General features: G+C 38.0%; 1 protein-coding gene across 1 annotated transcript; it reads right to left on the bottom strand.

Annotated features, from left to right (window-relative positions):
• Window positions 1–602: 602 nt before the first annotated feature.
• On the bottom strand, window positions 603–27,049 carry SMC1B (structural maintenance of chromosomes 1B). The gene is made up of 25 exons (XM_021529977.1): window positions 26,839–27,049; window positions 24,932–25,120; window positions 24,307–24,419; window positions 23,387–23,590; window positions 22,758–22,996; window positions 22,016–22,274; window positions 20,954–21,094; window positions 20,012–20,094; window positions 19,301–19,508; window positions 17,061–17,246; window positions 15,338–15,517; window positions 14,204–14,350; window positions 13,482–13,619; window positions 12,881–12,997; window positions 10,948–11,054; window positions 10,042–10,183; window positions 9,106–9,251; window positions 7,859–8,012; window positions 6,363–6,461; window positions 5,297–5,453; window positions 4,377–4,531; window positions 2,867–3,018; window positions 2,404–2,473; window positions 948–1,058; window positions 603–713 (listed from the first exon to the last, which is right to left on the bottom strand). Exons 1-25 carry the CDS (start codon window positions 26,945–26,947, stop codon window positions 603–605), a joined length of 3,717 nt encoding a protein of 1,238 aa, XP_021385652.1. The 5' UTR covers window positions 26,948–27,049.
• Between the last annotated feature and the right edge of the window lie 47 nt (window positions 27,050–27,096).

Here is a 27,096-nt window from a genome sequence, read left to right as displayed (position 1 = left end):
GTATGAGGTGAAATACCTCAGAGGGGAAATTTTTCAAGGTTACATAACGGCTCTAGAGCTGCATCCCAAGTTTGTGTACAGTTAACTAATACCTGTATAAGGCTGCAGTGGAGAACTGAAGTCTGATTGCCACAGGATTGATAATGAACACATGCCAGTACCTCACTGTTTCAGAAAACAGGAAATAATCCTATTCTGAAGGCAAATAGATGCAGCTATAACACAAAACGTCCTGACTGGAGCAGTGAGCACCTGAACAGCATGCTGGCACTATGGACTTCTCCTAAGAAAAACAAGAGGCTTGTTCTTTGGAATACTCTACTTATGGAAATGAACCTGCAGCAGTTCTTACAGCCAAAATACTTGGAATGAAAGCTTTGGTTATCAGTGTGCACACCTCAGAAATAGCCTTGGGCTCTCACTCCATAACAAAACTGCATCAAAGAGTAGCAGCTGATTCCCTGAATATTCTGCAAAACTGCTTCACTTGAAAAGTGAACATTCCCCTGTCAACCTCTAACAGCCACATTCAAACTCAGGTTTGTAACAGTCAGCTGTGAATCCAGTTCCTGTTGTCACCTGGCCCTGATACCATCAATGCACTACTCGAAGAGAGAACCATGGCTGGGCTTCTCTACTGTGTCCTGTTCTTCCCCCTCTGGGTACTCGGTAAGATCCAGGGTCAGGACTTGGCTGAACATAATCTCATTGTGCTGAGGAGAGGGAGGAGCAGAACATGTAACACACTTCTGGTACTTGACATAAGCATTTCATAACTACAAGATGAACTCATGAGCTCGAGTTCCCCAGAGGATGTCCCCCAAAGCTGGTACCTGCACAGCAGGACACACCCAGCCATCAACTGTGTGCCTGGTTCACTGGAGCAACACTTCAGCTGTGACCCAGAACTTCAACAACCCCATTATTTACCCACAATTAATTGTTACCTCAGGACACACTCCAATCAATGCATCTGCCTTGCAATAAAACTCTTCCTTCAGGGAAATAACTATCATTTGGACCTGTTCATGTGCCTGTTCTCTAATGAAACTTGAGACCTTTGGAAAGAAACCAAGTATTCCAGTTAGTTCTGCCAACCTGAAACAATGCTGTGATTAGGGAATGGTTAAGGAAGAACTGAACTGTGCTAGCTGCAGAATTCCATCATGATTGCTAAAATGAGAAACAAACCAGTTTTAAAAGCCAGATATTTTGCATGGTTTTAAGACAATCCCTCAGGTATGGCTGCTTCTTGAAAACATTTAAGAAAATAATGGTTCATTCCAGTGAATGAAGCTATAAAAAAACACCAATGCCAATGATTAAGAATTTTACTTTATATAATGCAAAAGGAAGGTGGAAATCCCTAAATAACTTTTAAAAAAAGTGTGAAAGGTTTGATATTGGCTGTATAATAATCTTAATTTAGTTCTATGCAGACAGCAGTAAGTTTCTCAATGATAATGCAACTTAAAGGTACAAAATGTTACTTATTTCCTAGTGAGATTGCAATTTCCCCCAATATTAATTAAATGCTGCATAAAGGAAAACCAGGACTGTTTTAATGAGCCCTCTGCCTGCACACTTCTGTCAGGGGAAAAAGCAAAATATTTGGTGTTTAAACAACTGCTTTTATTTGTTAGGCTCTACCAAGACTGACATTAGCAGTAATGCTAGTAGAAATACTGTTCTGAAAAAGAATGCTTCCACAGAAGAAAATCTAGGCATATGTGGTAGCTTTAGGATTCCTCCCTACCAAAAATCCCCCTATTCTGAGCCTTCCCCTCCTCCCAGGGGCTGCCATCCACAGCTGCAATCTCTGCTGTTTATGCTCCAGCCTCAGTTCTTGTTACATTGAACAGTTACTGGCAAAAAGGGAAAGAGAAATTAGGAGGGCAGGAAGGTGCTTTAATCAAGAAAAGTCATGTGACTAAAATTACTGGAGCAACAGCTTAATTGGTGCCAATGCTAAAACAATTACTAAGCCAGTTACATTAAACACTCCAGTGGCAGAATGACTTGGTTTCCACATGCAGACACACTCCTAGGATACTTATTGGAGCCAAGGGAACTCCAAGGCCTTACCAATTCCAAGCAGCACAACTCCCAGGTGCCCTCCAGGTCACACTGTGCCACATGGGGTTACGCAACACACCTGCAACACCTTCACACTCCTCACCACGTCCTCACACCTTTACAATTTAGAGACCAATCAAACACACTTGGATGAAGGAATTTAATTTTTTCCTGTATCTCATAGACTCATTACTTCAGACCTAAATCCAATCTAATTTAAAACAGATTCAGTCAGGCTAAACAATCTTTGCATCCCAACACCCTGCAATGGAAGTAGCCACACTTTTACAAAAGGTACCAGATATTGTTGGTAAAAGAGCAACTTACTTTATCAATGTTTGTGTTATCCAGTGCAGCATCTATCTCATCCAAAATAAAAAAAGGGGCTGGACGAAAGCTGTAGAAAACAAGATAGTATTTTGCAGTGAGATACCAAAATGTTAATCAACATTCTAATTACTTACTCTCTAATTACTATCAACTAATAAAGTTGATGGTATTTTACAATATTATTTATTGTAATTAATTAGATATCATTTAATATTAAATATTAAATAATAGACAAATTAACTGTTAATATTTTTAATTAACATGAAATTCTACACTGAATATATAAAGTCATGGCAGATAAAGAATAAGGACTTCAGCATGCTTGAACACTCCATTAGCAGAATTTTTAACATGTGTACAAGCATAATACTGTCTTTCTATCACCTACTTGGCCAGATACTTGGAGAGTACCTTAACACATTTTTTTCCCCCCTGGATAGTCCCAGAGCAGTTCTTTTACCTGTGTACAGCAAACACAAGGGCCAGGGCTGCCACTGTTTTTTCCCCTCCTGACAAGCTGTCCATCGGCATAAAGCGCTTGCCCGGAGCCACGCAGTGAAAGCCAATGCCCTCCAGATAGGGCTCCTCAGGATTCTCTGGGCTAAGGAAGGCCTAGAAACAAACACATTTAATTGTTAATACTGAGATTTACCTAATTATTTAGATGGGTATTTGTTAGGTTTAAATACTGCCCGAGCTGGTGAGGAAACCAGTGAGTTTGCTTCCCTTTTAGGGAACATGTTCATCCATTCTGAGAACAGCAGTATCCAGTTCTCAGAGAATATGGTTTTGTTAACAAACTGGGAACCAAGAGGCTCAGTAGCAAAACCAGTATGGAAAGGGGGCACATATTTGTTATTTCCACACTTTCAGCTACTGAACAAACTTGATTTTAACACTTTCTATATAACTCCTTTGATTTTTAAAAAATTATTAAAATGTTAGACTTCAAAAGCAGACTTCTTTTTTGGCCAAGAAGACAATATATTTGCAAAAGTGCCTTTTTTTGGTGAACGTACCTTTGAGCTGGACAAAGACTGCTTTGTACTTAAGTCTTTTTCTGTACTTTGTATCTTGGTTCCCAGAGAAAAAATTTAAAATAATCATTTTAAAAGAACCACCATTTTTCCTAACCACTAAAGGTATGATGGGTAAGATCCTTGCTAGATGGTTTATTTTTCTCATCAATAGAAGAGACAAGATAATACAGACTCCTCCCCTCTGCACAAGTGGAGACAGCTAAGAGAAACCTCCTTACTTAACTCTCATTTCAGATGTCTCCTCTCAGATCACAGACATCATAGAAGAAAACCAAACCAGCACACAACATGCTGAAGAAAAACACAAAATCTTAAGACAGACAAGAGTTCAATCCTTTAAACTTTTATGGAAGTCTATGGAATTTGACATAACCAAAGCATTTGGGAGTTCCCTCTTGACTTTTGGTATTAACACAGGAACAGTAACAATGATAATTGTGAGACAATTTTTCTACATGTTTCTTAAAAGATGCAAACATATTATTTCTGTTTATGTTTCCTAAATATTTAAGTGAGGTGCTTCAAGACCTTGTATAAAACACTAGCACCGATTTATGATTTTCAGTTGTCTGTACTAATTATTATTATTAGTGTAACTTGATGTGTAAACCAATGTTATTTTTAACTGAAGCACTCAATTACATTTCACACTTGTGTTCTGATAATTTACAAGTCTGCTAAAAGCAGAGTTAAACTAATCCAAGCTGAATAGCCCCCAATTTTGCTCACAGATTACCCCTCTCTGTCTAACGTCAAGCACACTTAGGCTTACTGCCTATTCCTTCCCGACCCTAAACTTCTGTAGTCTTTATTTCTGTGATTTTCTTCTTGAGGTCTGAGTGTGTCATTGGAAACCACAAGTGCCACTTTATTCTAGGTACCAAAGCATCCAGTATGGCCTTTAAGGCACTGCCCCTACACACAACACACCTGAGCACTACTGTTCCTGCAAAGCTGCTTGTAGATCCTGTCAATGGCTATGGAGGCATGCTCAAAGCACTGGCTGAACAGGTCATATCTCCTTTTTTTCACCTCTTCAAATTCCTGCTTGCGTATTCTGGCCTCCTTTCTGCTGGTCTCAAAAGCTATGAAAAAAAAAATAAAATCACAGGAATTAGTCCTTACAAAGTCTTTGAGCAAATACACAGAACAAATATATACTGGCTACTATGAACAGCATCAAAGAAAATACTTATTACAGAAAAAGGAACACACCAATACTGTGTGAGTTTCCTTCCAGATTTCAAATGCAAGACCCACAAACCAGCAACGTTGTGATGTATTCAATCTGCTCTGTGTCACATTTCTCTGGAGCAAGGAACAATATTCTTCTCCTAATTCCTTCTGGGAACCAGGCAGGCCTAAGCAGCACCAGCACTGACCTGGGACAACTCCAGAATCCCTTAAGTTTCTTACACTGTTAATGTCCTCAAAACTCTCTGCAGATACTAATAATTTTGCAGAAATGCCCATGTGTGAGTTTTGGACAACATACACAGTTCATTCTGTTGTCCTTTTCTTACATTTATGTACCAAAAATTTAAGCAATTTCAACATTAAAGTCAGTACTTCTCAGAAAGCAAGTAAAAACCACTTTATGATGTCATAAAGTGTGGGAACAAATATCTTCCCAATCATTCAAACTGTATTTCAACAAACTACTCCACACTCAAGTGTATGTTAATGAATTGTTTATATATAATCAAAAAGATATCTGAGGATAAACAGCTGAGCACAAAAAAATACCTTAATATCTGAAACAAGAAAAGCCAGCAGGACCAACCCCAAGAAGAGGAATTTCAGTTAGGGGGGAATCATAGAAGCAACTGACATGAAAGACTCAGTATTACCATCTATTGATTCTTGGAACTTGTCCCGAGCCATCAGTAACTTCTCTTCTGCTCTCAGGTTTGGAGCAGCTGTCTTCATTAATGTGACCTCTTTAGATTTGATTTCCTGCTGCATTTGCTTCACATGATCCTCTATATCTTTATCAGATTCTAGTTCCTAAAGAAAAAAAAAACAACAGAGCAACTGAATTTGCTGTTAGGCCAAGACATTTCAATACATACAGCAACCATTCATGGTTCCTGAAACAATTACCCCACTCATTAATAGCTTTAACTTCAAACACAACTGAAAATGCCACCCAAGTCTTATTTCTTGCAATGAGTCTACCAGGGCCTCACTCACTCTTCTTCCCCAAGATTTTTATACACAGAAAGTCAATTATTTCCCCTTGATTCTCTTTTTAAAACACAATACAGGAGCAGGATTAGTGCTTCACTCCTTGATTTTTAAAGAACAGATTCTGTGAATTCTTTGAGGCAAGTTCTACTGATGACAGCTTCCTCCTTTGTTCTGTGCGTAGCCTCTGACATTTAACTATTTTCCTCAAGATTAAAAAGGAAAAAAAAATTACAAAACCTGCTGAGAAAATGCAACCTAATGGGCTGTTAAGACAGGGACAGATCAGAAGCCTTGGTCTCTGCAAACAGCAGGCAAACAATCTCCCTCAGCTACTCTTGGGTTCTGGAGTTTTGAGCATTAACATACAAAGTTGCAACTTGAAGGCAGAAGGTAAAGAAGGAAAATTAAAAAAAAAACAAAACAAAAAACAAGATTCTATTAAGTCTCTCAATTCCATTTTTATGGTTCAGATAAGCTGTAAGTTAAAACCAGTTATATGGAAAACTGACCTATCTAGAAATCCCACACATCAATGCTACATCATGAGTACAAAACCAGAGCATACACACAAATGCCCTTCAGCTTAGCAGTAATTTTACCAAGTGTCACTTAAAGACAATTGGTAGTTTGAAGGGTGAAGAACAAAATAAGCAACAAATAAAATACCTTTCACAAAAATAAAAATCAGACACTCCATCTCTAATAGTTTCAGACAGAAAAAATTACCTTTAGGTCAATGTCTAGGGTGCTGTAGTCTATTTGAATTCTCTCTTCCCTTTCATAGATGCTTGATAGAGTCTGGGTGCCTTCTATTTCAGTTCCTGGCTGTAAGATGAAGTACCAGTTCCCAGCTCAGAAATACAACAGGTAACTTTGAAACTCTAAAACTAGTTCATTAAAAGGTTTTAAAAGTAAGAGACAGTGGTAACATGGTACGAGGTATACGTACTCCATGGCTCTTCCCCTGGCCCAAACAGAATGAACAGTTAAGATCTCATAAGCCTAATTAACACACCCACCTGTAAATAAAGATGAAAGCATCTGCTAAACTCAGCTTGAAGCTATGTTAAAAGCAGCAGCAACCGGTTCATTACATATTTACAACACTGTACATACTGTAATCTCCTGATTGGGAAGATGTATGCTCGCTAATACCTCAATCCCTTCCAAGGGAAGGCTGAAGTGTGTAAGCTGAGGCATTTCTTCCACTCAAACTCAAAAGAATCGAGGAGCTTCAGTTCTGTATGGCACAAGCAGAGACTCGTATACTCCCTGTCGCCTGAATTTCAAACAGCCATTTTCCCTCAAATGAAACATGTGCTATCTCTCATTATTAGACCCCTTTCCCACCAAGATTTTTTTCTCTGAACCATATCTTGCTGGTCTTCTCTGCGAGGCTAATTAAGAATTCACATTGTTATGCCTTCTGCTCCTTGGTTTCCTCTCTTCCTCATTCAGAAAGAGCAAGAGCAGAGTTCCTACATCCTCAGATCATTGGCAGTTCTTGTTCCTTCCCTTCACACACTGCCCACCCCACCTCATTGCCAGCATTTTGTCCGCTGCCCTGTTCACACCTATCCTCCAGCAAAAATACTTTTCTAAGGAATGGGTTCAACAAGACTCCTTCGAAATTCACACTTGTTTTACAAGTTCTTCAAAACCCATTTTGAAGAACCCAGCTCATTTCTTTTGTAACAGTACAGCAAGTTTATTTCTCCTCACAAAAGGTATGCTGGAAAAACGAGGGATGATGGAGACAAGTAATAAGGGGCAGTCATTGGATAGAAGTAACGTTTCTATTTTAGTCTATCACTGATTTCTGAGAATATCTGCATCTACTGAACACAAAAGGATGATTTAATATACAGCATTTATATTATGGATGATAGGCCAAATATGATCTCAACCCTTGCACATGCCATATTTATTTACACTTCTGAACTGACCCATGTATCCTCTTTATCTTCATACCAATTTTCTTGTACAGCAAGATTTTATATATTTCATGAGAGCATGTTTCAAGCACAGGCAAGAATACTTGCAAATAGTCTATCTAAAAAAAAAAAAAAATACTTTTGAATGAAAGAGACTTGATCACATGAATAGAGTGCACTGGTTTGAGCATCACTATGTAAGAGAAACAGTCCTGTAAGGAAACAAAAATTAAATTAATGAGTAAGTGCTCTTCCATGATATCTATCGTCTGTAAACACTTTAAGTACCTCTACTTCACTGATGTCATCCAGTGATCCAGCCAGTAACTTGATATTCAAGTCCTGCACCTTGCATTCAAGCAGCAGATTATGTCCCCTTAATCTCATCTCTTCCAGTGAAGTTTCCAGAGCTGTAGCTTCCCTCTGCAACTTTGTGGCTTCTCTACATGCACAAAAGGCACAAAACAACTCAAGTGAAAACATCACTGCTACCATGCACTGAAAAACAACACGATAAATACAGCATAGAAAACAGATTCCAAGCACCAAGAGGGCTGTTTCCTCTTCAATAACCCCCATCAAACATAGAAAAATCGTACTTTTGCCATCCCCCTCCATTCTCCTGAATTACTCCAGAGGGAGCCTCAGTCTCAGTACATTGCCAAGTTCACTTAAAAGCAAATTCAAATACCCATCTTTCCTAATTACAGACTACCTCTGTTCTAGTGAACATGTATGGAGATCTGATCCTTTAGCATGTAACCAAGTATATTTTATCATTTCTCTCCCTGAAACAGCTTGATTCTTTACAACCAATTCCTCTGGTAGCATCAAGTTACCATCAGCAGAAACACTTTAAAATTATAGATAACAAATTATTAGGCATACAGTCATGAGTTTATAGAAAATTCCCCAAGTTTACAGAGCGATACTGTGCCAGTGTGATGGGGTTTTTAAACATACTGATGACTCTTGATTAAGGGACATGAAAAACAAGCAAGCACAACAGAAATGAAGTATAAGCTGTCCACAAAGGAGTTTATTTAATATAACAATAGGAGAAAAAAAATGGCCTAAAGTTCATATTAGCTTAAGTTATCCAACACATGAAAAGTCTGGAAAAATAACAATGAAATTGGAAAATAAAAATGTTCCCATTAATGAGATCACTGTACAACTCAAACTAAACTGCGAGGGAATGTCACGTGCCACCAACCAAGCTCTAAGCTACTACATATTCACCACAAGAGATGAGAGATCTGTGGTCAGAGATCACTACAGGAGATCGTTATCTACCTAAGACTAGGTAGATAGTAAAATAATTCTGTATGGTTCATGGGAATGCCCTCTCGAAATACTCTCCTTCACATACTGAATTAGAAATACTGTTAAACAAAGGCACATTGTAGACAAAAATCACTATGCCTCTAATAAATATTTCACAAGAAAACAAAACAAGATAAATCCAAACATGTGATCAGTAAATCCCTTCTAAATATTATCCCTTTAATCATCTTCCCAGGAGTAGGAGTTACCTATTAAGAGTTAACATCATCTTTCTGGACTCTTCAACTTCATTTTGGCCTTTTGTAAGCTCAGATTTATGAGCACTTAGTCTATCCTTAAGGTGTTGCTGCTCCTCCAGAAGTTCATTAACTTTTTTCAGAAGCTTTTTCTCATCCTGCATAGAAATATTTAGATTTTTAGCTTCCCACCAAGAATCTAGATCTGGAATCCCTACTATACAGAAAAAAGGAGTTAAAGACTCAACCCTGTTACATTCAAATGTGTTAGAGTGGTGATCTGAAAGGCACTGGGGAGGGGGGGGGGCTTCCCCCAATTTATGACAGTTTCATACATTTCACTTTTTGTTTTTCATTCAAAGCTTGTATCTTCTCCTTCCCTTTTCTGTGAACACACGCAAGCTTGTTTCTTTAACAAGCACCATCAGCACAGAACAGGGTAAAGAACACGGTGAAGGAGGAACCCATCTGTATTACTTCAACTGAAAATCTGAATTGGTCACACAGCATTATTTCAAATGTATTAGTGGGTGTAAAGTAGCTTAAAGATGTAAAGCACCAGAATTGCTTGCTCTTACTTGTAAAATCTTTGCTGAATCTGAGCCACATGCTGCTATTCTTCTATAGTTGTATGCTGCCTTTTCATAGCAACAGAACACATTAACTGAACGAAGTATAAAATAATACTGTACAGACAGTAATCCAATTTTTAGTAAGCTTATTTTGAATAATAAATAAGCACCCAAATATGGCAGTTTATTCCAAAATTAAAATGCAATATAATGCATAACAATAAAATGCATCTGCATTTTTCTAAGCACTTACGTCAACCCTGAATTAACCCCTTGAAAAATTAATCCACAGCATCAACTACATTTACTCAAAACTGGAACTGAAAGGAAAGAATGTACTGAATTACAGAGACAGAGGAATTGTTTTTATTATTACCTTCTGTAGGTTGATTATCTCAGCTTCATCTTTATGCACTGTCTCCCTGAACTTGCTGACTGAGTTTGTTATTTTTTGTAGATGATCATGCTTATACTCCAGCTGAATGTTGAGTCGTGTCCTCTGATTTTCAAACTCCAGTCTAGTCAAGGTAGAGGATTTAAAACCATTTCTTACAAAGCAGACTATTAACTGTGATTGGACTCTATTTAGATACTATTACTGTATCTTCTATGTGAACACAAAAATCTGCATTACATTGATTCTACTACACCACATCCTGTGAATATAAGGGAAATCACAAACATAGTGATACTCGCTAAACAAATACAATATAGAATACAGCCATATATCATTATGGAAAGTGACACTTGAACTTCAGCCATCAGTTCATTTTAACATTCTCCTTCTAAGACAGAAATCTGTGGTGCAATGACACGTGTCTGTGAGAGAAACACTAGGCTGAGGTTGCCTGTGAAAAACTCAAGAATGTGTCTTCCTCACAAGAGTATGCTCCTATACCAGACACCTGCAGTTTTCTTGAAGATTCTTTCACACGTGAGTGACTCTTCATACTATTCTCAATCTGGGACAGTGCCATTTTTCAATGCAGTATTAGAAAACGATTTTTAAATTTTTTTACCATAGTGCTACCAAAATAGTAAATGATATGTTTCAAGTTTGTTGCAAGCTGTCACTGACTCTGTCTAATAAACCCAAATCATAGCAGTGATCTAACTAATCCTTGTCTAACTAATCTACAGCAGTGGCCTAACTAACAGTGGCAAGGAGAACCTTCTATATTCTCCTGTGACTTTGTGTTATTTCCTGTGAGGAAGTTTCTCCAGTACCAGTGTGCCCAATCTAATACCAACCACTGTTTTACATTTTAGTGACATGGACCACCTTTTCTTATCAATTTCCTCTTGTTGTCTCACATGCTCTTGTTCATACACACGAATATTTTCTATACCAATTTCTTCACAGAATTCCTGGAAAACATCATCTTCAACCTTTGAAAACAGAAAAATGGAACAAAAAATGATTATACTATTTTGCAACTCACAGAAGTAAAATATTCAATCACTTCATGCTACAGACTAGATTACAAATAATACATCAAATCAAGTTATACTGTCCAAGTTACACTACTCCTTGGAAACTGATGATTGATTTCAAATGATAGCCTCTACGTTTTTGTTTTTCCAGAACAAGCAAAAGGAAAGTTCTTGTATCTGGAATTCTTACATGGTTAACCATCAATGACTTCCTCAGCGTTTGCAGATGACAGGCATCTGCACTCCCTCATTCCTGCACCCCAAGCCAGACAGAGAACAGGCAGCAATTTTGGCTTGTTCTTACATGTAAAATTCCAGTCATGGATTAATCCCAGACTGACTGATGGGAATGGGTCAGAAGCCAGGAACTAAATTACAGATGTATGATACAGCCGAAGTTACTGCAGACAGTGGTGAGGAATGTCTCCTTCTCCAACAATATACATGTACACCGGCATCTAAGTTCTGGGCTGTACATTTTCCAGATAAAATTGCAGTACCATTTTTCCACAGCTTATACCACATTTATTTGACAAGAGTAGGAACAAAGGCAGCTTCAAAACACAGGTAGAGATGAGGTGCCTATTTCCCCAAGAGGTCAATTACTGCCTAGTCTAGCAGAACACAGCAGGAAACCCCTCTTGGCATCACATTAGGTTTTACTAACACTCCCTTCACTGAATGCCTTCAGTCTCTTCATGACAACCCTGCTCTGCAATCTCTCCACTGTCTGTATGAACTGTTCTGGGGACCACTGGAAGATTAGTAAATTACAGGGAAACGGAGGGATGAGATGGCCAAAGTGTCTAAACAAAAAACAGCTGAGAAACCTAAGTGGTGGATCACATATCACAGAGAACTTTTCCTGTTGCTGATAAGCAGCAGACAGGAGCAGATTCTAAAGACAAAAGCCGTTTAGTACTGTAATGGATAATGAACTTGGTCAGGCAGGGACAGAACAAGAGCTCCATATTCTCCATCACCTACACTTCAAAAGAGAGGGTGAGCACAGAACACTCAATTTAGATCACACGCTAGCTTCATCTTCCATGAACTGGATTCAAATATAGTTATACAACCATATTTAAAAAACACCAAAACAAGCCACAAAAACATACAAAAAAAAACCCTGAAAGAATCCTCTTCCCACCCAGCAAAGAAAAAACAAACAACAAAATCACAAAAAGAAAACCTCTACAGAAACAAACCAACCCCCCAAAACAGTGATACAGGAATCTGCTGACAACCATCACACACACCTCAGCCACTCTCCTGGGTAATCAGAGCACAGAGAAAAATCAAGAACACATACTGGCTACTTCCCAAAAGAAAGGAACCTTCAGACTATGCTATTTTTCATCTACTTAGCAGACAGGCCATCCCCCAGACATGTCACCTGCAGAGTTCAGAACAAAGCCCTCTTGCAGTGCTGAGTACTGCTTTCAGCTCCAGAAAGCTGTATGTATTAGGCAAAGCTTCATCTACTTGAGACACAGATGGATTTGGTTGGTTGGATTTGTGTTTAGCACTTGACAGTCATAGAACTTTAACTCTAAGGAAACTGATTTGCAAAGCCATGACTCATATATGTCAACATTGTCTGTTCACTGCTACCCTGGTAAGAAAGGTGGAGGATGTGGAGAGATTACTGGAATAATGTACAAGCCTTGTTGACAAAGTAGCTTACAAAGTTAAAAGTTGTCCAGTCCTAAACATCAGTAAAACTTAAGCTTCTGTAGCCTAATAGCATGAGCTCTCAAAGCTCTGAGAGAAGGCATTACCTTGTTAATTTTTTCCTGAAACTCTTCTATTTTTAGTTTTCTTTGTACTACTCCTTCATTCAGCATATCATGCTGAGCCTCAATATTTAACAGTTCACTTTGCAGTTTTGATTTTTCCTAGATAGAAAGGAAAAACATGGTAATTTTTCTCCATAGGATGATCAGCTTTCTAGAAATTAAGGGACAGCTCTGTTCCAGGTTAACTTTTTTTCTAATTAAAAACATTAAATATTTTCTTCTCAAATGACAACCACTATTACTGCCATTTTGCATGGAACAACTATAGTTTTAACAAGTGGAAAAGAAAACTAAGTACCACATAAACTGCACTCTGACTTACAGAATTCTGAAGGTCACTAGATGATGAACCAAGCTTACCAGAAACCCAAGTTTTAAAACCACAATAGAAAAAGCCTCACGTGAATTACTTTGCAAAGTTTATTTTTTTATATTTGATCAATTCCTCAGTTGTAACTGCTGTATGTAAAATTTTAACTGAATTAAAAAAACTATGTAATGAAGTAGCATTACTTCATCAGTAATTGCAGTTTAAAACAATACAATTATTAAACATGAAAATTATAAGGACTTAATATTATACCATGAAGAGATTAGCAAGATGTTTCTTTTTAATAATGTCTAATTCACTCTGTGAATATTTAAGTCGTGTCTGAGTTCCTTGGCACTGAGCACGCAATTGCTTCAAGTCAGCCTCCTTCCGTCTGACCCTCATTAAGTCCTGGAAAAACATTTTTGGAGAAAAAGCTTTTTAAATAAAAGATCAACTATTTGAAAATTATTTGGTTTTTTAGATGTTAAAGCTAGTCTCACCGATATAGGCCTCATTCAAGGTACAGGCTGATAGCACAAGTCATATTCAATATTAACAGCATAATGGATTTATTTCTCCCAAGAAAGTAACCACTTGCACATTATATTACAACTCCATCCCTCTTAAAAAAAGCCAACACTAAAGGTATGACAAATCATTTTACACTGACAGGTTTTGGTTCATGCCAACATTACCATGTTTGCACAACCATATTGTAATTTTCATTACAAGTCTTCAGGTACTCTTCACGTTTCCTGAAGGGAGTTTGGACCAACAGTGTCGACCTGTGTTTCTGCCTGTGAGCTGAAAACCACAGCTAACAACTGAGAAGCAGAGTTCATTCTTAACTAGAAGAGGATGAACAGCTATTATGCCCCATCTGCAGCTTCTAGAAGTTTTGCAAATTACACTTTTAGAAAATCACCCTCCCAGAGCTGAATTAAGGTAGACACAGAGTGACTTCTGCAGTTAAGTGCTTTTAAGAGACCTACCTTTAACTCATTAATCAACCTATCTCTTCCTTCTTTCATTTTACTAATTTCTTTCTCATCCCAACATCTAGCTTTAAATCTTAAATCACTTGATCCTCCGGAAATCACTCCCGATTTCAAAAATAATGTTCCATCAAGAGACACTGTCTGGAAGAAAATAAGTTATGTACAAATAAATATGAAAAAAGCCCAGCCAAAATATCCCATGCACTAGTGCCCAAGATATGGTAGTTAAACAAGTAACAACCACATTTGAGTTGGACTCAAATTTTTCTTTTCCAAATCTCCTAACATGAGGCATTTGAAGCAAAGAGAAAAGCTGTTCCTTCCTAGGAGTAATCCCATTTTGGTACTATTACAGCTGATCAGAAAATAAAATGAAATTGTAGCATTCCCTTGCATATAGCCCCTTGTGTATACACTTGCACTTAAAAGGTGTAGAACAGACACCTTTTAAACTTAGTAGAACAGACCAAGCAACATGGTTAACAAAGTAAAGGCAAACAGCTTGTTTGTGAAGTGAAAGTGTAAATGTTTGTAAAGAACATTGGTGCTTGTGTAACTTTATTTTAAGTAAAAATGACTTAGCACTCACCTTAAACTTAAAGCTCTCTTCATCAAAATTTTAGAAGGTTTATTAAGTGAATAAAATACTGTCAGCAGCAATAGAGACAGGAATAAGAAAGACCAGCAGGAAGTGACACAGAAGCTTGCAGTCCTTAACATAATCCATATCTACAACCAAGATATTCTGGCAGATATGTTAAAGAATTTTGAAAGCATTTCTTCAAAGAAAATCTTGCAAGATAAAGTCTGTTTTTAAATCAGAGAGTTTCAGAAGCATGATTATTCATCCCTCTTACTCCTCATTACAAGGACCATACCAAGACCTGTATTTGGACGCTAACTATATTTTCATTTGCCTCTTCCTTTTCCCAGGAAACCCCTTCACCTTACTATGAGGGGAAAAAACAGCCAAGTGAAGTATCTAGTGATTTGTTTCTATGGAATGAGACAGCAGAGTACCAACTCTGTTTATTTGCAATACTCCAGCATGTTTACTGAAGAATTATTTAATGGCATCAAACACATAACTGCAATGAAAAACGCATGCAATAAACTTTGGCTTCTTACTTTCAGCCTTACTGGTCCATCAAATGCAACGTGTTTTGCTTCCTTAACTGTTTCACAGATCAAGGCATTCCCACTCACAAAATGAATCACTTTTTTCAGTGGAGCGAATTGTGTTTGTACAACATCCACCATCATTTTAGCGTCTTTTATCTCCCTCAGCTTCTCATTAATTGGTTTAACCTGTAAAGCAACCAAGCAATGTTTAGAAATCATATTGCTACAGCAAAGCATGTCCAAATCTGAGCTGGGGACACAGATCAATGCAACAGGGAGCTCAATCACTGCAAAACCAGAAGCAGACCTGAGGTTTATGTTCTCTGTACACCACTGTCCTTCAATCCGTGTGACCTATTGCATTACTATTTATGATGGCATTAAGATCCAATTGTATAACCTGTGCAACAAATCAAAGGACACCAATGCATGGAGACCAAACATGAGAGTTCAATATGTGTGTGTGGTTGCAGAGCTACCACCTTGCTCAGAGAAGCTGTGGCTGCCTCGTCCCTTCAAGTTTTCAAGGCCAGGGGGTAGGAGCAACCTGGTCTAGTGGAAGGTGTCCTCACCCATGGCAAGGGTGGAACTGGGTGAGCTTTAAGATCCATTCTAAACCAAGCCAGTCTGTGATTCTTTGATTTTTGGGATCAAGGAGACACAGTCAGTTCCTATAGCTGGAGCAGTGCTAGGGAAGGATACAGGCTCCTTGGGAAGGACAGGAGGGGTGGGGATGAGGAGGTGATAAAGCATATAGAATAGATTGAGGTACTGAATTCTTTTCACTTCAGTCTTTACTTGCAAGACTAGCCTCTGGGAATCCAGGCAGGAGCCCAAGGGGGATTCCAGAACAATGAAGACGTATTCTTACAAGAAGAGGATCAGGTCAGGCAACCTTATGCAAACTGTATGCACGTAAATGTGTGGGCCCTGGTGTGATGCAACCAGCAGAGCTGAAGGATGCCATTACAAGGCCATTTTCAATGTATCTCTGAATGACCACAACAACTGAAAGAGGTATCTAAGAGGTGTTTGAGCATCCTGTGCTCAAAAAGGGACAAAGAGGAGAACCTAAGGAACTACAGGACAGTCAACCTCATGTTGATTGTAGAAAAGGTGATAGAACAACTTATCCTAGAAACTAGTTCCAGGTGTACAAACACAAAATCTTGGAGAAGTAGTCAGCATGGATTCACCAAGTCAGTCATGCATGATCAACAGCCTGACAAGAAAAATTACTGGCCTGACAGACCAGGGGAGAACAGTCAATAGTATCTACCTAGACTACTGAGAGGCTTTTAGCACTGCCTCTCCTAAGATCATTATGGAGAGGCTCTGGATGAACAGCGAGGTGAATGAAAACTGCCTGAACAGACAAGCCCAGGGTGGGCACTAGTAGTACAAACTCCAATTAGAGACCAGTAGATAGCCATGCCAATACTGGGACTAATCCTGTTATGTCTTCATTAATGACCTGGATGATAGGGAAGAATGTACCCTCAGCATCTGCTGATCACAAACAGCTGTGAGGAATGGCTGATATACCAGACAGTCATGCTGTCATCCAGAGGGACCTCAGCAGGCTGGGAAAGCAGGCCAACACAAAATTCAGTTCCCACACCCTGTGCCTTAACACTTCAGCTCATTCTAGTCAAACTTAAATGAATCAGTATCAAGACTTGCAAGGGTATTTGCTTGCTGATCACAGGAGAAGGAAAAACATACTTACATCAAGGTAATCCAAGGCAAGAAAAGTTTCAGGTTCAGCTCGTTCTTGTTTTAGAAACCGAATGCAATCTCTCGCTACTTTTTCAGTGGCAACAACAATAGCAGTCATGTATTTGCTGAATACCTTGGTAACAGCAAGCTGGTATTTTTTATGAATAGGATGACACAGGTCAAGCAGTCTTCCAAACTGAAGATTAAAATACAAAGAAATATTAGTATTTAGGATATCAAAAATGTTTTTACTTTCAAGATATATTTTCCTCTTATTTCTTCAGTATTACTTATCTACAAAGTTAGCTAAGCATGCTTTTCGGAGTAAAAATACGTCTAACACTAAGTAAGAGCTTGGAATTACCACAACATCTTAAATAAATAGACCTGTTACCTGAGAAATGACAGCAAGAGGTACCATTCCAGTTTCAACCCAAAAATGAGAAGAGATGAAGAGAATAAAAACTACTTTTCTTGTACTGCACAGTCTAAATAATCAAGCCTCTTTTGCCACGTGTTGAAGGAATACCTCTAGAGGGAAAATTAATTATAGCTCTTTGTTGTTCATGCTTCTTAAAGACTTATTTCTTTTCTGTAATTATAGGCCAAGTTGAGCTTTTTCTGAATGACCAAACCTACCAATGCACATTCTGAACATTATTGCCTATGAATTCATGGAAAAACAATTTTCCTGCTTCTTGACATGTAGCAACCCATCTCTTCTTGTGGATCTACGGTTTTATTCTTATCATATTTTTAGTACCTGCAGTGTTCACCCACCATTATAAGCATGTTTTAACAGAACAGAAACTATTAGATGGATGTAGGAACAGAACATTTAGAAGCTGTCATTTTTGCCAATGAAATCCAGAAGACCAATACAAAGATTTCCTTCAGTTCTGCCAGTAACCAGAAGACAAAATGTGTCTCGACCCTTTTTTCCTAAAACTGTGATTTAGGTTGTGTTCACTCATCTGTAATTAGTACACCTGAGCATTAAGGAGCACTTCAGAAACAACTATGATGCCTCCGTATGGTGGTGCCAGGAAAACTAATGTGGGAACAAGAGTGACTGAAGCAGGTAGCACTAAGACTTCCTGTAACAGCATAGTTTACATAATGAATTTCACAATCATTTCTGTTAGAAGCCATCCCATCTCCAGGTACTCTTAAATTTGCAGTTCCTACAGGAAATTCACAGAATATTCCTCAAAACCAACCTTCCCTAAGCCAATAAGGCATCACCATCTGATCCAGTTCTTTTCAAACAGGGATATAAAACAACAAGTAAGCAAAAAGAAGCCAATCAAGCCTTCTCTTTTTTTCAACACCTTGCTAACTCGGATGAAAAGAATTCTGAAGAGCAGCTGAAAAGCAATTTCTTACTCTTTGGAGAAAGCAATAGGATCAGATGCTTGCCATGTTCTGAGGAGGTGTTTGCAGAAGACCAAGAAGCAAAAAGAACAACTGAAAACATTTTTACTTTTTAGGTTCTAAAGGCAACACTGGAAACTTGAGTAAACATTAAAAAACACCAAAAAGAAAAAAAGATTGCCAGGCTGTATATCTCAAATGACTATGCATATCAACAGGGACCAATTACACTGAGTCATACACAGAAACCAACTATTTAACTGGTTATATTTATTAAAAATTCTCTATTTGAAATGGCATTCAGTGTTGGAGTATATCTTTTAAATGTCACTAAAAAGATGACACTAAAATGATGCTTAATAAAGTAGTTAATGTCTGCTAGCAATTCAGAATCAATAGACAAAGCCCTTATCGGCATTACTGAAGTGTAATTTAAGGACAATATGTAACATATCCTAACTTATAAACAAAGACAGACCATTTGATAATATAAAAATTGTCTTCCAGAAGCAGCATTTGTTCTGGAATAAATGGTCTCATGGCTAACCTTCCCATTCATTTGTTCAAAATAACAAAATCGAAAAGGAGGACAGAAGAAAACAAAACCAATTAAGGAAAAAATGAATTAATTAAACACCACTAAATCACACAATAATCAAAATTACTATTTGACGCAAGCCATAATCGCTTTACTTTTGGAACCTATGGAAAAAAAATGACAGTGTAAGCTACAATTCTTCCAGTAATACTATGCACAAGCAAGAAAGAAATTTAAGACGTTATTCCAGACTGTCCAATTTACTCCAGCTGCTTACTCAGTCTATTGCAGAACTTCTAACTCTAAAATAAAGCATTTAAAAGAAGCCATTCCATTACCACAGAATCTGGATATAGCCTTCTTAGACTTTCCAGGATCTCTGCTCTCATCTGCTCACGCCTTCCTTCATGGTAATCAATTTTGGCATTCTGCAGTTCACCAACTATTTTGTTCAAGTCTTTGTTCACTTCAGCCATTCGCGTTGTTGCATTCTCAATTTCCTTAGCCAGCACTTCCTCCTGCTGTTTTTTTTCTGTTAGTGATCCACTTTGAACAGAAGCAAAAATAAAAAAGCAACTCACAATTTCATTTATACACAGTTCCAGTATAAATTAAGGTCATTTTGCAGTCACCTAACTTCCCAAGCAGTAAATGTTAGCCAGAAGACAAAACCCAGGAGACAAGAATGGAGCTGTGCTAATACACAACATAAATATTAACGCTCTTCAGAGCAGCAAAACTACAAAATTCTCGTGTTTTCTTGCTCAGAATTTGTTCAGTAATAGACCCATACCCACAGTAACATAACTTGTGAGAAACTAGCATTATAGAACCAGTTCAAACAAAATAGAGATTAGTCATCATACTTCCTACTTTATTTTGACAGCTAAAGTGACTGAAATGTTAAGTAAAATTAGTAGAAATTAGTAAGAATTCTAGTTCTTATTAAAATTTCAAAGAAAACAATTACAGGGAAGTAAAAACCTGCTACGTTTTGAAAATGATTAATACCCAAGAAGTCCAGTTAGCTTTTAATTTTTTACACATACATGCATATTTTAGCATATTCTTCCAATTTCTCTATGCGTTTTTCATGCTCTTCCACCTGTTCCACAGTCTGTTTAATGGTTTCCTATGCAGTCAAAATAGAATGTGTTAAAAATAAATTAGAGTAAAATGACAGCTCTAAGATATAAAGCTCTACATTCAGACAAGTACTGAGAGAGATCTTTCCTTCTTTATTGCTATGTCATGAAGTAACAGCATCTCTTTTGCAACAGTAGGTGCCAAGCTACACCTGAACAAAAACATAGGGAAAGGAAGATTTCCAGCAAAAAAGAAATGCTACATAGTATTCTGCCCTTTTTACTCCTATCAGAAGTAAACATCAGCCATGGTAACCAAACCAAAGTGAAAAATGCACTTATTTTATTCTTACATGTCTGGATCTGCAATGATAAAAAATGTCACAATCAAAATGGCTGCAACTATATTCACACAAAAAAGCTGCCTCTGAAGTGCAAGAGAAGAGTGGACACCAAGGTTTTTCCAACTACAACACATTTTTACACACAGCTGACCTTAAAATCATTTCAGCAAAGAGGCTGCTGTGATCAAAATCCAACTCTGCAGGGTCTGAGTGTCATACACATAGACCATGGAAGTGGGAGACCTCAAAGACTACACTTACAAAACCAGAGACTGATGACAGCTAAACCAATGTTCTGAGTACTTGTAAAATATCAGAGCCAAAGCTTTCAAACCCAAATCCTCAGTGTGGGCCCATGCAAAATATTTCTGAATAAATTTAGAGGCTGTTTTGCTAAACCTGCTGCAACACAGAAACCAACTCAACACTTCCAATGTACCTCTCTTCTGCTGAGGATTTGACCACATCAAAGCATTGAACATGTTTATATACAGTTAGACCAGTGGGAACGGCAGAGAGACATTTTTCTCCTAAAAACCTAATTCTAATTTGATACAGATACCTCAATTTCAGTTTTCTTCCTGCGATTAAGTTTCAGCCTTTCTTGATCTCCTTTATCCTCCCAACGAAGTTTTTCTAGCTGCTGGGCTAGTGTAGCTACTTGCTTTCTTGCAGTGTCCTTTAGCTCTTTGTACCGCTTTAACTGGACAAAAATAAGTAAAAAAAGAAAATCACTCCTTGGAAAGCAAGACGACTCATGTTGTTACAGCCTAAGTAACTTCACCTACCTAAATTTTATTAAAACTACCCCATCCTCCAGAAGACTCTTCTAGCTCCCGACTGCATTACAACAACCTGTATTTTTTTAGAGTAAAGTTCAATCCAAAGCTTACACCTAACAGTTCTCACCTACAGTCTTTCTTTATTACTCTTATTGCTCAGGGAGGCTTATAGTACTGCCCACGCAATCTGAAGATTAACCCTATGTTTTTGCATAGTCCAAAATTTGTGCAGTATTTTCAGCATTCCCATGTTATTAAAAAATTTCGCACAGTAAGTGAAATATAAATATTTTAAACAAATTTGCTAAGTGATGACAAACAGACCAAATGTGCAGTGCAGGAAGATTCACAGACTAAGGTAACAACCCTGCGGTTTCTCTATTAATTGATCAGAAACTATTTTAAAGAGGAGACAGTGGAAAAAGCTATCAGATAATCTTACCCACACATTTGTGGCCATATGGTTGCAAAGACAGCTTCTCTCCAAGTGAATTTACTATCAAGGGACGTAGCCCTGTCCTTCTCAAAGGAGCTACTCCAGTTACAGACCCAGACCCCGGGAAGATGTTATGTATACTACTAGGTCTTCACTGGTTTTCCTTAATTGATACCTCAGATGAAAAGCCAGTTCTCAAAAATCACTCACTGAGACCCTGACAAACGTTTTCTGTCCTCCTCTCCCACAGTGTACCATGTGTCTAAATAAAACTTAACAATTTTGGTTTTGCTTCAGTTCAAGGGCAAAAAGATCACTAAAAATCACAGGTCATTGGTGAAATAACAGTTTCCATGTAGTCAGGAGTATTTCTGGACTTCTCTAGTAAACAGTACTTTTGGTTTACCTGACTTTCTCCCAGCTCAATATCTGCTGCTCTCTGCATTCTCTCTTCTTCAGTTTTCTCCTCAAATGCTCTCCATGCCTTCTCAATATCATTCAATTCCATCTCTAGCTCTTTTATATTCTGCTTTTCCTTATCACAGGTTTTCTCCTTGTCCATTAGAGATTTTTTAGACATTTCTACTTTCTTGATTTGGTAGGATGTGTTCTCCTTTGCTTTTATATAGAGAGCTCTCTGCTGAATCAGTGATGCCTCCAGAGTCCTAAAAGACAAAACCAGAACAAGCCCAAAACAACCAACCCCAACCAACCACCACAAGACACAGCCAAAACTGCAAAGCCACAGGAAAAGGGGAGAGAAGGAAGACAGAGAAGAGACCCTCTCTCCCCCACTGACCACATATACAAACAATCAGTTTTAAACTGTGAGGTTGGGCCTTACACTGTGTGCATGTCCACAGAGGATTATTTTTTATATATTCAGTGAAAATAGTAACTTAAGAAATGAAACATAACCTCCTGAAATTTAATTGCAAACAAGTATTTATATAATTAAAGATATAACTAGGCACAGTACAGGAGGCAAAATGCATTTCTGGATTTTACCTCGGTGAACTGCTAGGAACTGACTTCTCCAGCACTGGGCTATCAACCAGATTTTTACTAGGAAATGCACACCTGCCAAGCAACACCCAGTGCAGATAATGCTTTATTCAACCAGCACAGAATCTGATTGGAAAACTTACTTCATTTCTTTTTCCATACGCTGTTGGTCCCTGTTTAGCATCCCAAACATTTTTTTCTTGACTTTAAATGAATCTTCTGCTGTAGAAAGAGCCTCTTTCTTCGTATAAGCCTCCATATTCTTTTCATCCAAACTGTTTTTCAGAAAGCTAATTTGTTTTTCATTGTGATAAAGCTGAAAAAGCTGCAACTGTATCCTTTCTTCATCCAGTTCCTTGATTAACATCTGGTAATGCTCTGCCTGCCAACATTAAAATTTAATTTATAGTTTATATAAACTATTTGCCATCATTAGCAGTCTAATTTCAAGGCCAAAGTGATGTGAGGACGGTGTACAAGGAGCTCTAATTCCAGTAATGGCCACTCATCATAAAACTCAAAAATTGAAGTCAATACTTTAATTAATTATACTGGCAAGCCTATACTTCCTTTTAGTTAGATTCCATGTATCCCTCTACCTTTTCAAATGATACTAAATTATTATACAGTATGCCATACTGAAAAACTACTAGACTAAAACAAAAAAAAGTTAGTGGGTTTCTTTTGTTGGGCTTTTTAAACACTACTGAAGTTCATAAGAGATGCAAAAACTGGCAACTTAGCATGAAAAAACTGAGTAACTTTAAGTTACCTCCTCTTTTTCCATCTTTGCTTGTTTGCGTTCTGCTGCCACACTTTTTTTCTTGTTATAATTAAACTGTGCATCCTGTTCTGCTTGCTCCATTTTCTTCTTCTTTTGTTCATAGTCTTCAGCATATTCCCATGAATTACTGATTTGTTCAAAAAGTTGAGTTCTATCCTTCGGCTTCTTCATTGCAATTGATTCTACTGTTCCCTAAACCAAAATTGAAAATCAATTATGTAGCACCATAGATTATTCTGATGCCTTATGAATTTAAGAGCAATATAGTACATATTGACCACTGCATTTACTTACAGTCAAAAATGTATTCCACCAGTCCACAGCTGGTGGAAATGCAACTAGATTCAAACCCAAGGAAAAATTTCATGCTGAAATGAGGATGACCTAGTCACTTACATTTCTACAGATGTTTCTGTAAAAAGGAAAAAAAAATCTATTCTTCCTTAGGAATTTTTGTCAGCAACTCCAAGTAAGATGATTTTGTGAAATGTATTATTCATCAAAATCTTAAGGCCTGTGTCATTAAATTCCTGGAAACTAATAGCTGAATAGGATTTTCAATCACTTAACCTTAAAAAAAATCCTTTACATTTTCACGTGTCTTTACAAATAGAAGTATTTTGAGATGAAATTACTTTTTCTTAGCACTGCTGCAATTAAATACACTAAGCATTTACACAGACTCATACTTTTCTATATATTGTGACTAACAGAAGCACTCTACTTCCCTCTAGATTATCTTCTTTCTTACTAGTGTATACATTTAGATACAAACCCCATTAGGTGCACTTTGTAGTCTTGTAGTTCTTGGTAAGGTCAGGAAAAAACACTTCTAGACAATACTGACCTGCATATTATATGAAATAACCTAAGAACCTCTTTCTTTTGAAAGTACCTTGAATACTCACCTGAAAAATAAGGCAATTCCTGGCCTTGACAAGAATGCCTATTTTTTCAAGCTCAGATATGTATGCAGATCGGCTGACAGACCTGTCATTGAAAAGAAACTCAGAACAACTACCTAAAGGAGGAAAGGAAAAAAAAAATTACTGCTGAAAACAGCTACAACAAAAGAACACCCTGGAAAAGAGTTACACTAGTGGAATAATTTAACTGAGCAATTTTCTCAAAGAAGACAATAGACTTCAATTACTCCTTTATTTGTTTCAGTATTTTTTCTGTTTAAAAACTCTAGTTTCCAACTTCAGTACTTTCTAAAGCAACAGACATAGTTATAGTGCTCACACCTGCAGCAAGGTGTCAGACCCTATTTCTTAAAGCCTATATCACCTACAGATCCCAAGAAGTATCTGGAGACAGATACAGACCAAAGAACTTATTATTTAATTTTTTACCCAATTAACCCAAATATATTTTTTTCATTTATATCACTACTAAAATGCTATCTGAAGGACTATACCAATCTGCCCACTTATGAATTAATATTGGATATCTGAAATTCTAAGTTGGGTATTTTTGGTCTCCATTGCTTTATACATATAGACAGTACACGCAGCAGAATCTCCTACCTACCACGAATAACTCTTGAAAATGTTTTTTCTTCCCCATCTTCCTCACAATATACTATCTTCACACTAGCTGTGGAAGAAACAGGTTTTCCAACATGTGCTCCGTGAATAAGTTCTCGAACACTTTTGACTCGCAAATTTGATGTTTTTTCACACAACACAAAGCTAACAGCATCCATTATGTTAGATTTTCCTTAAGAATTCAAAAAAAAAATTAAGACATTTTTGACATGACCATAAATGGAAGCATTTTATTAGTAATTAAAGAATCTGGAGAACTGCCAAATTCTTTAAAAATTTTATTTCTAATTATGCATTTTTAATTTTTTTAGAAAAAAATTCTTCTCTGTGAGGGTTGTGGGATAGTGGCACAGGTTGCTTAAAGAAGCTGTGGATACCCCATTCCTGGAAGGTTCAAGGCCAAGTTGGATGGGGCTTGGCAAAACGTGATCTAGTGGCAGATACCCCATGACAGGTGGGTTGGAACTAGGTGAGATATGAGGTCCCTTCCCACTGAAACCATTCTATGATTTTATGAGTTTATCAAGGGGAAGCTGTTGCACATAATAAACACATTTTTAAGATGTAAAACACTGGCAGCAGAAAGTAAGTTATGACAAAATTGATTTATTATTTTCAGCCTTATTGGAAAAATCTCTTGGTTTTTACACAGGCTTCTCTGGAGGAGAGTGTACCACAACACCCTCCTTCCTTGGCAGCACATTATCTGGAGTGAAGGAGGTTTATTGCACGAGCACTCCATCCCCAACTTTTCCACTGCAACTCCAGTCTCCCGAAGAATACTAGCACTTTCCCAGATCCATTCACCACAGCAACAAAGCTATCTTTGTCCTTGGACATAGACCCTCCCAATGGAATACTCTTTTTGTTTTATCCCTTTAGTCTTGAGCATTTCTGCTGACACCTTAATTATTTTCCATCTTCAACCTCGCTACTTTGACATTATTTTGACTTGCTCTCCAAAGTATCAGAAAAGCAAGAACACAAGGAAGAAAATGGAGAAATACTCAATTCAGGGATTACATAATAGCCACGCCTCTTTTCCCCTAGATTCATCTATAAAATGTAGTCAGGTTTAACTGAAAGAGCATCTAGAAAGAGTACCATAGTCCTGAGATTTTAGAATACAGAAGAGGGAGAATAGGATGATCAAGAACATGATAACAATGCTAAATATATTCAACCTACATTCATAGATCTTACTTTAATCAGGTAAGCAAGGAAACTACAGGGTCTAAAAATCTGACTTAAAACACTAAATCATTAATACGCTAGGGAAAGAAAAGTGAAATGCTAAATTGATACTTGTCACTCTGTTAAAACAGCCCTCACCTCCCTTTGATAAACAGAGATAAAATCCCTTTTGTGGAATAGAGCTTTCTGAAGCAGAGAGCGAACATTAAGAAGTTCCAGCACCTTGGGATCACACCATGTCGCTGTACCTACAAAATGTCTGCCCCACTCACAACAGCTGCCATTTTGCAGAACTGCTCTTGCCTTCGGGAGGAAGCACAGCAAAACCCACAGACTCCCATCAAGAAGCAGGTTTGCACTGGTACAGCCAGAGTATTAAAATAAAACCATCGTTATGTGATCTTTCTAAGCTGAGATGGCTGAAACAAGGTGTGCTGCTTGCAAACTAAGATGGAAAGCACCGAGTCAACGTGAAACTAAAACTCCTTTCTCCCCCATAGCCTACTCGAAAAACCTACACTTCCAGCTAAGAATTACAGAGCAGGGGCTTCCAAGGCTTTATTTATACCGCGACACCCTCAGGCGCACACGAGGAGATTTCCCGCAGGCCCGTGAGGCTAAATTCCACCACCCCGAGCCCTCGATGTTGGAATCCATAGAGCAGCAGCCCCCGACCCTCACACCCCCCCACAATACCTGATCCATTGGGCCCGATGATGCAGTTGAACCTCATGAAGGGTCCGATAACCTGCTGGCCCCTCCACGACTTGAAGTCCTTCACTACCAACACCTTCAGGTACCCCATCCCCGAGATGCGCCAGGCTCAAGGGCTGCCGAGCGCCACACCTCAACCCCCTCAAACAGCCGAGGACGACACCACAGGAGTCGGTTCAGCGGCAGAAAACCAGGCACGCCTCAGGCCTCTTCCGCCATTTTATCGCCTCGAAGGGACGA

Source organism: Lonchura striata, chromosome 5, assembly GCF_046129695.1.
Source record: "Lonchura striata isolate bLonStr1 chromosome 5, bLonStr1.mat, whole genome shotgun sequence".
In the NCBI taxonomy this organism is placed as follows: domain Eukaryota; kingdom Metazoa; phylum Chordata; class Aves; order Passeriformes; family Estrildidae; genus Lonchura; species Lonchura striata.
Note: the sequence above shows the minus strand (reverse complement) of the source record. Positions and strands in the feature narration are given on the sequence as shown.

What these genes read in the sequence shown, in the direction of transcription:
- SMC1B (XM_021529977.1), bottom strand. Translation starts at nt 26,947, where the DNA reads ATGGGGTACCTGAAGGTGTTGGTAGTGAAGGACTTCAAGTCGTGGAGG. An exon ending in GGTTGATTAATGAGTTAAAG is followed by an intron (nt 13,620 to 14,203) that starts GTAGGTCTCTTA and finishes ATGTTTTTCCAG; the next exon opens with GACTTAATGAGGGTCAGACG. An exon ending in CCCTAGACATTGACCTAAAG is followed by an intron (nt 5,454 to 6,362) that starts GTAATTTTTTCT and finishes TTTTTTCTTTAG; the next exon opens with GAACTAGAATCTGATAAAGA.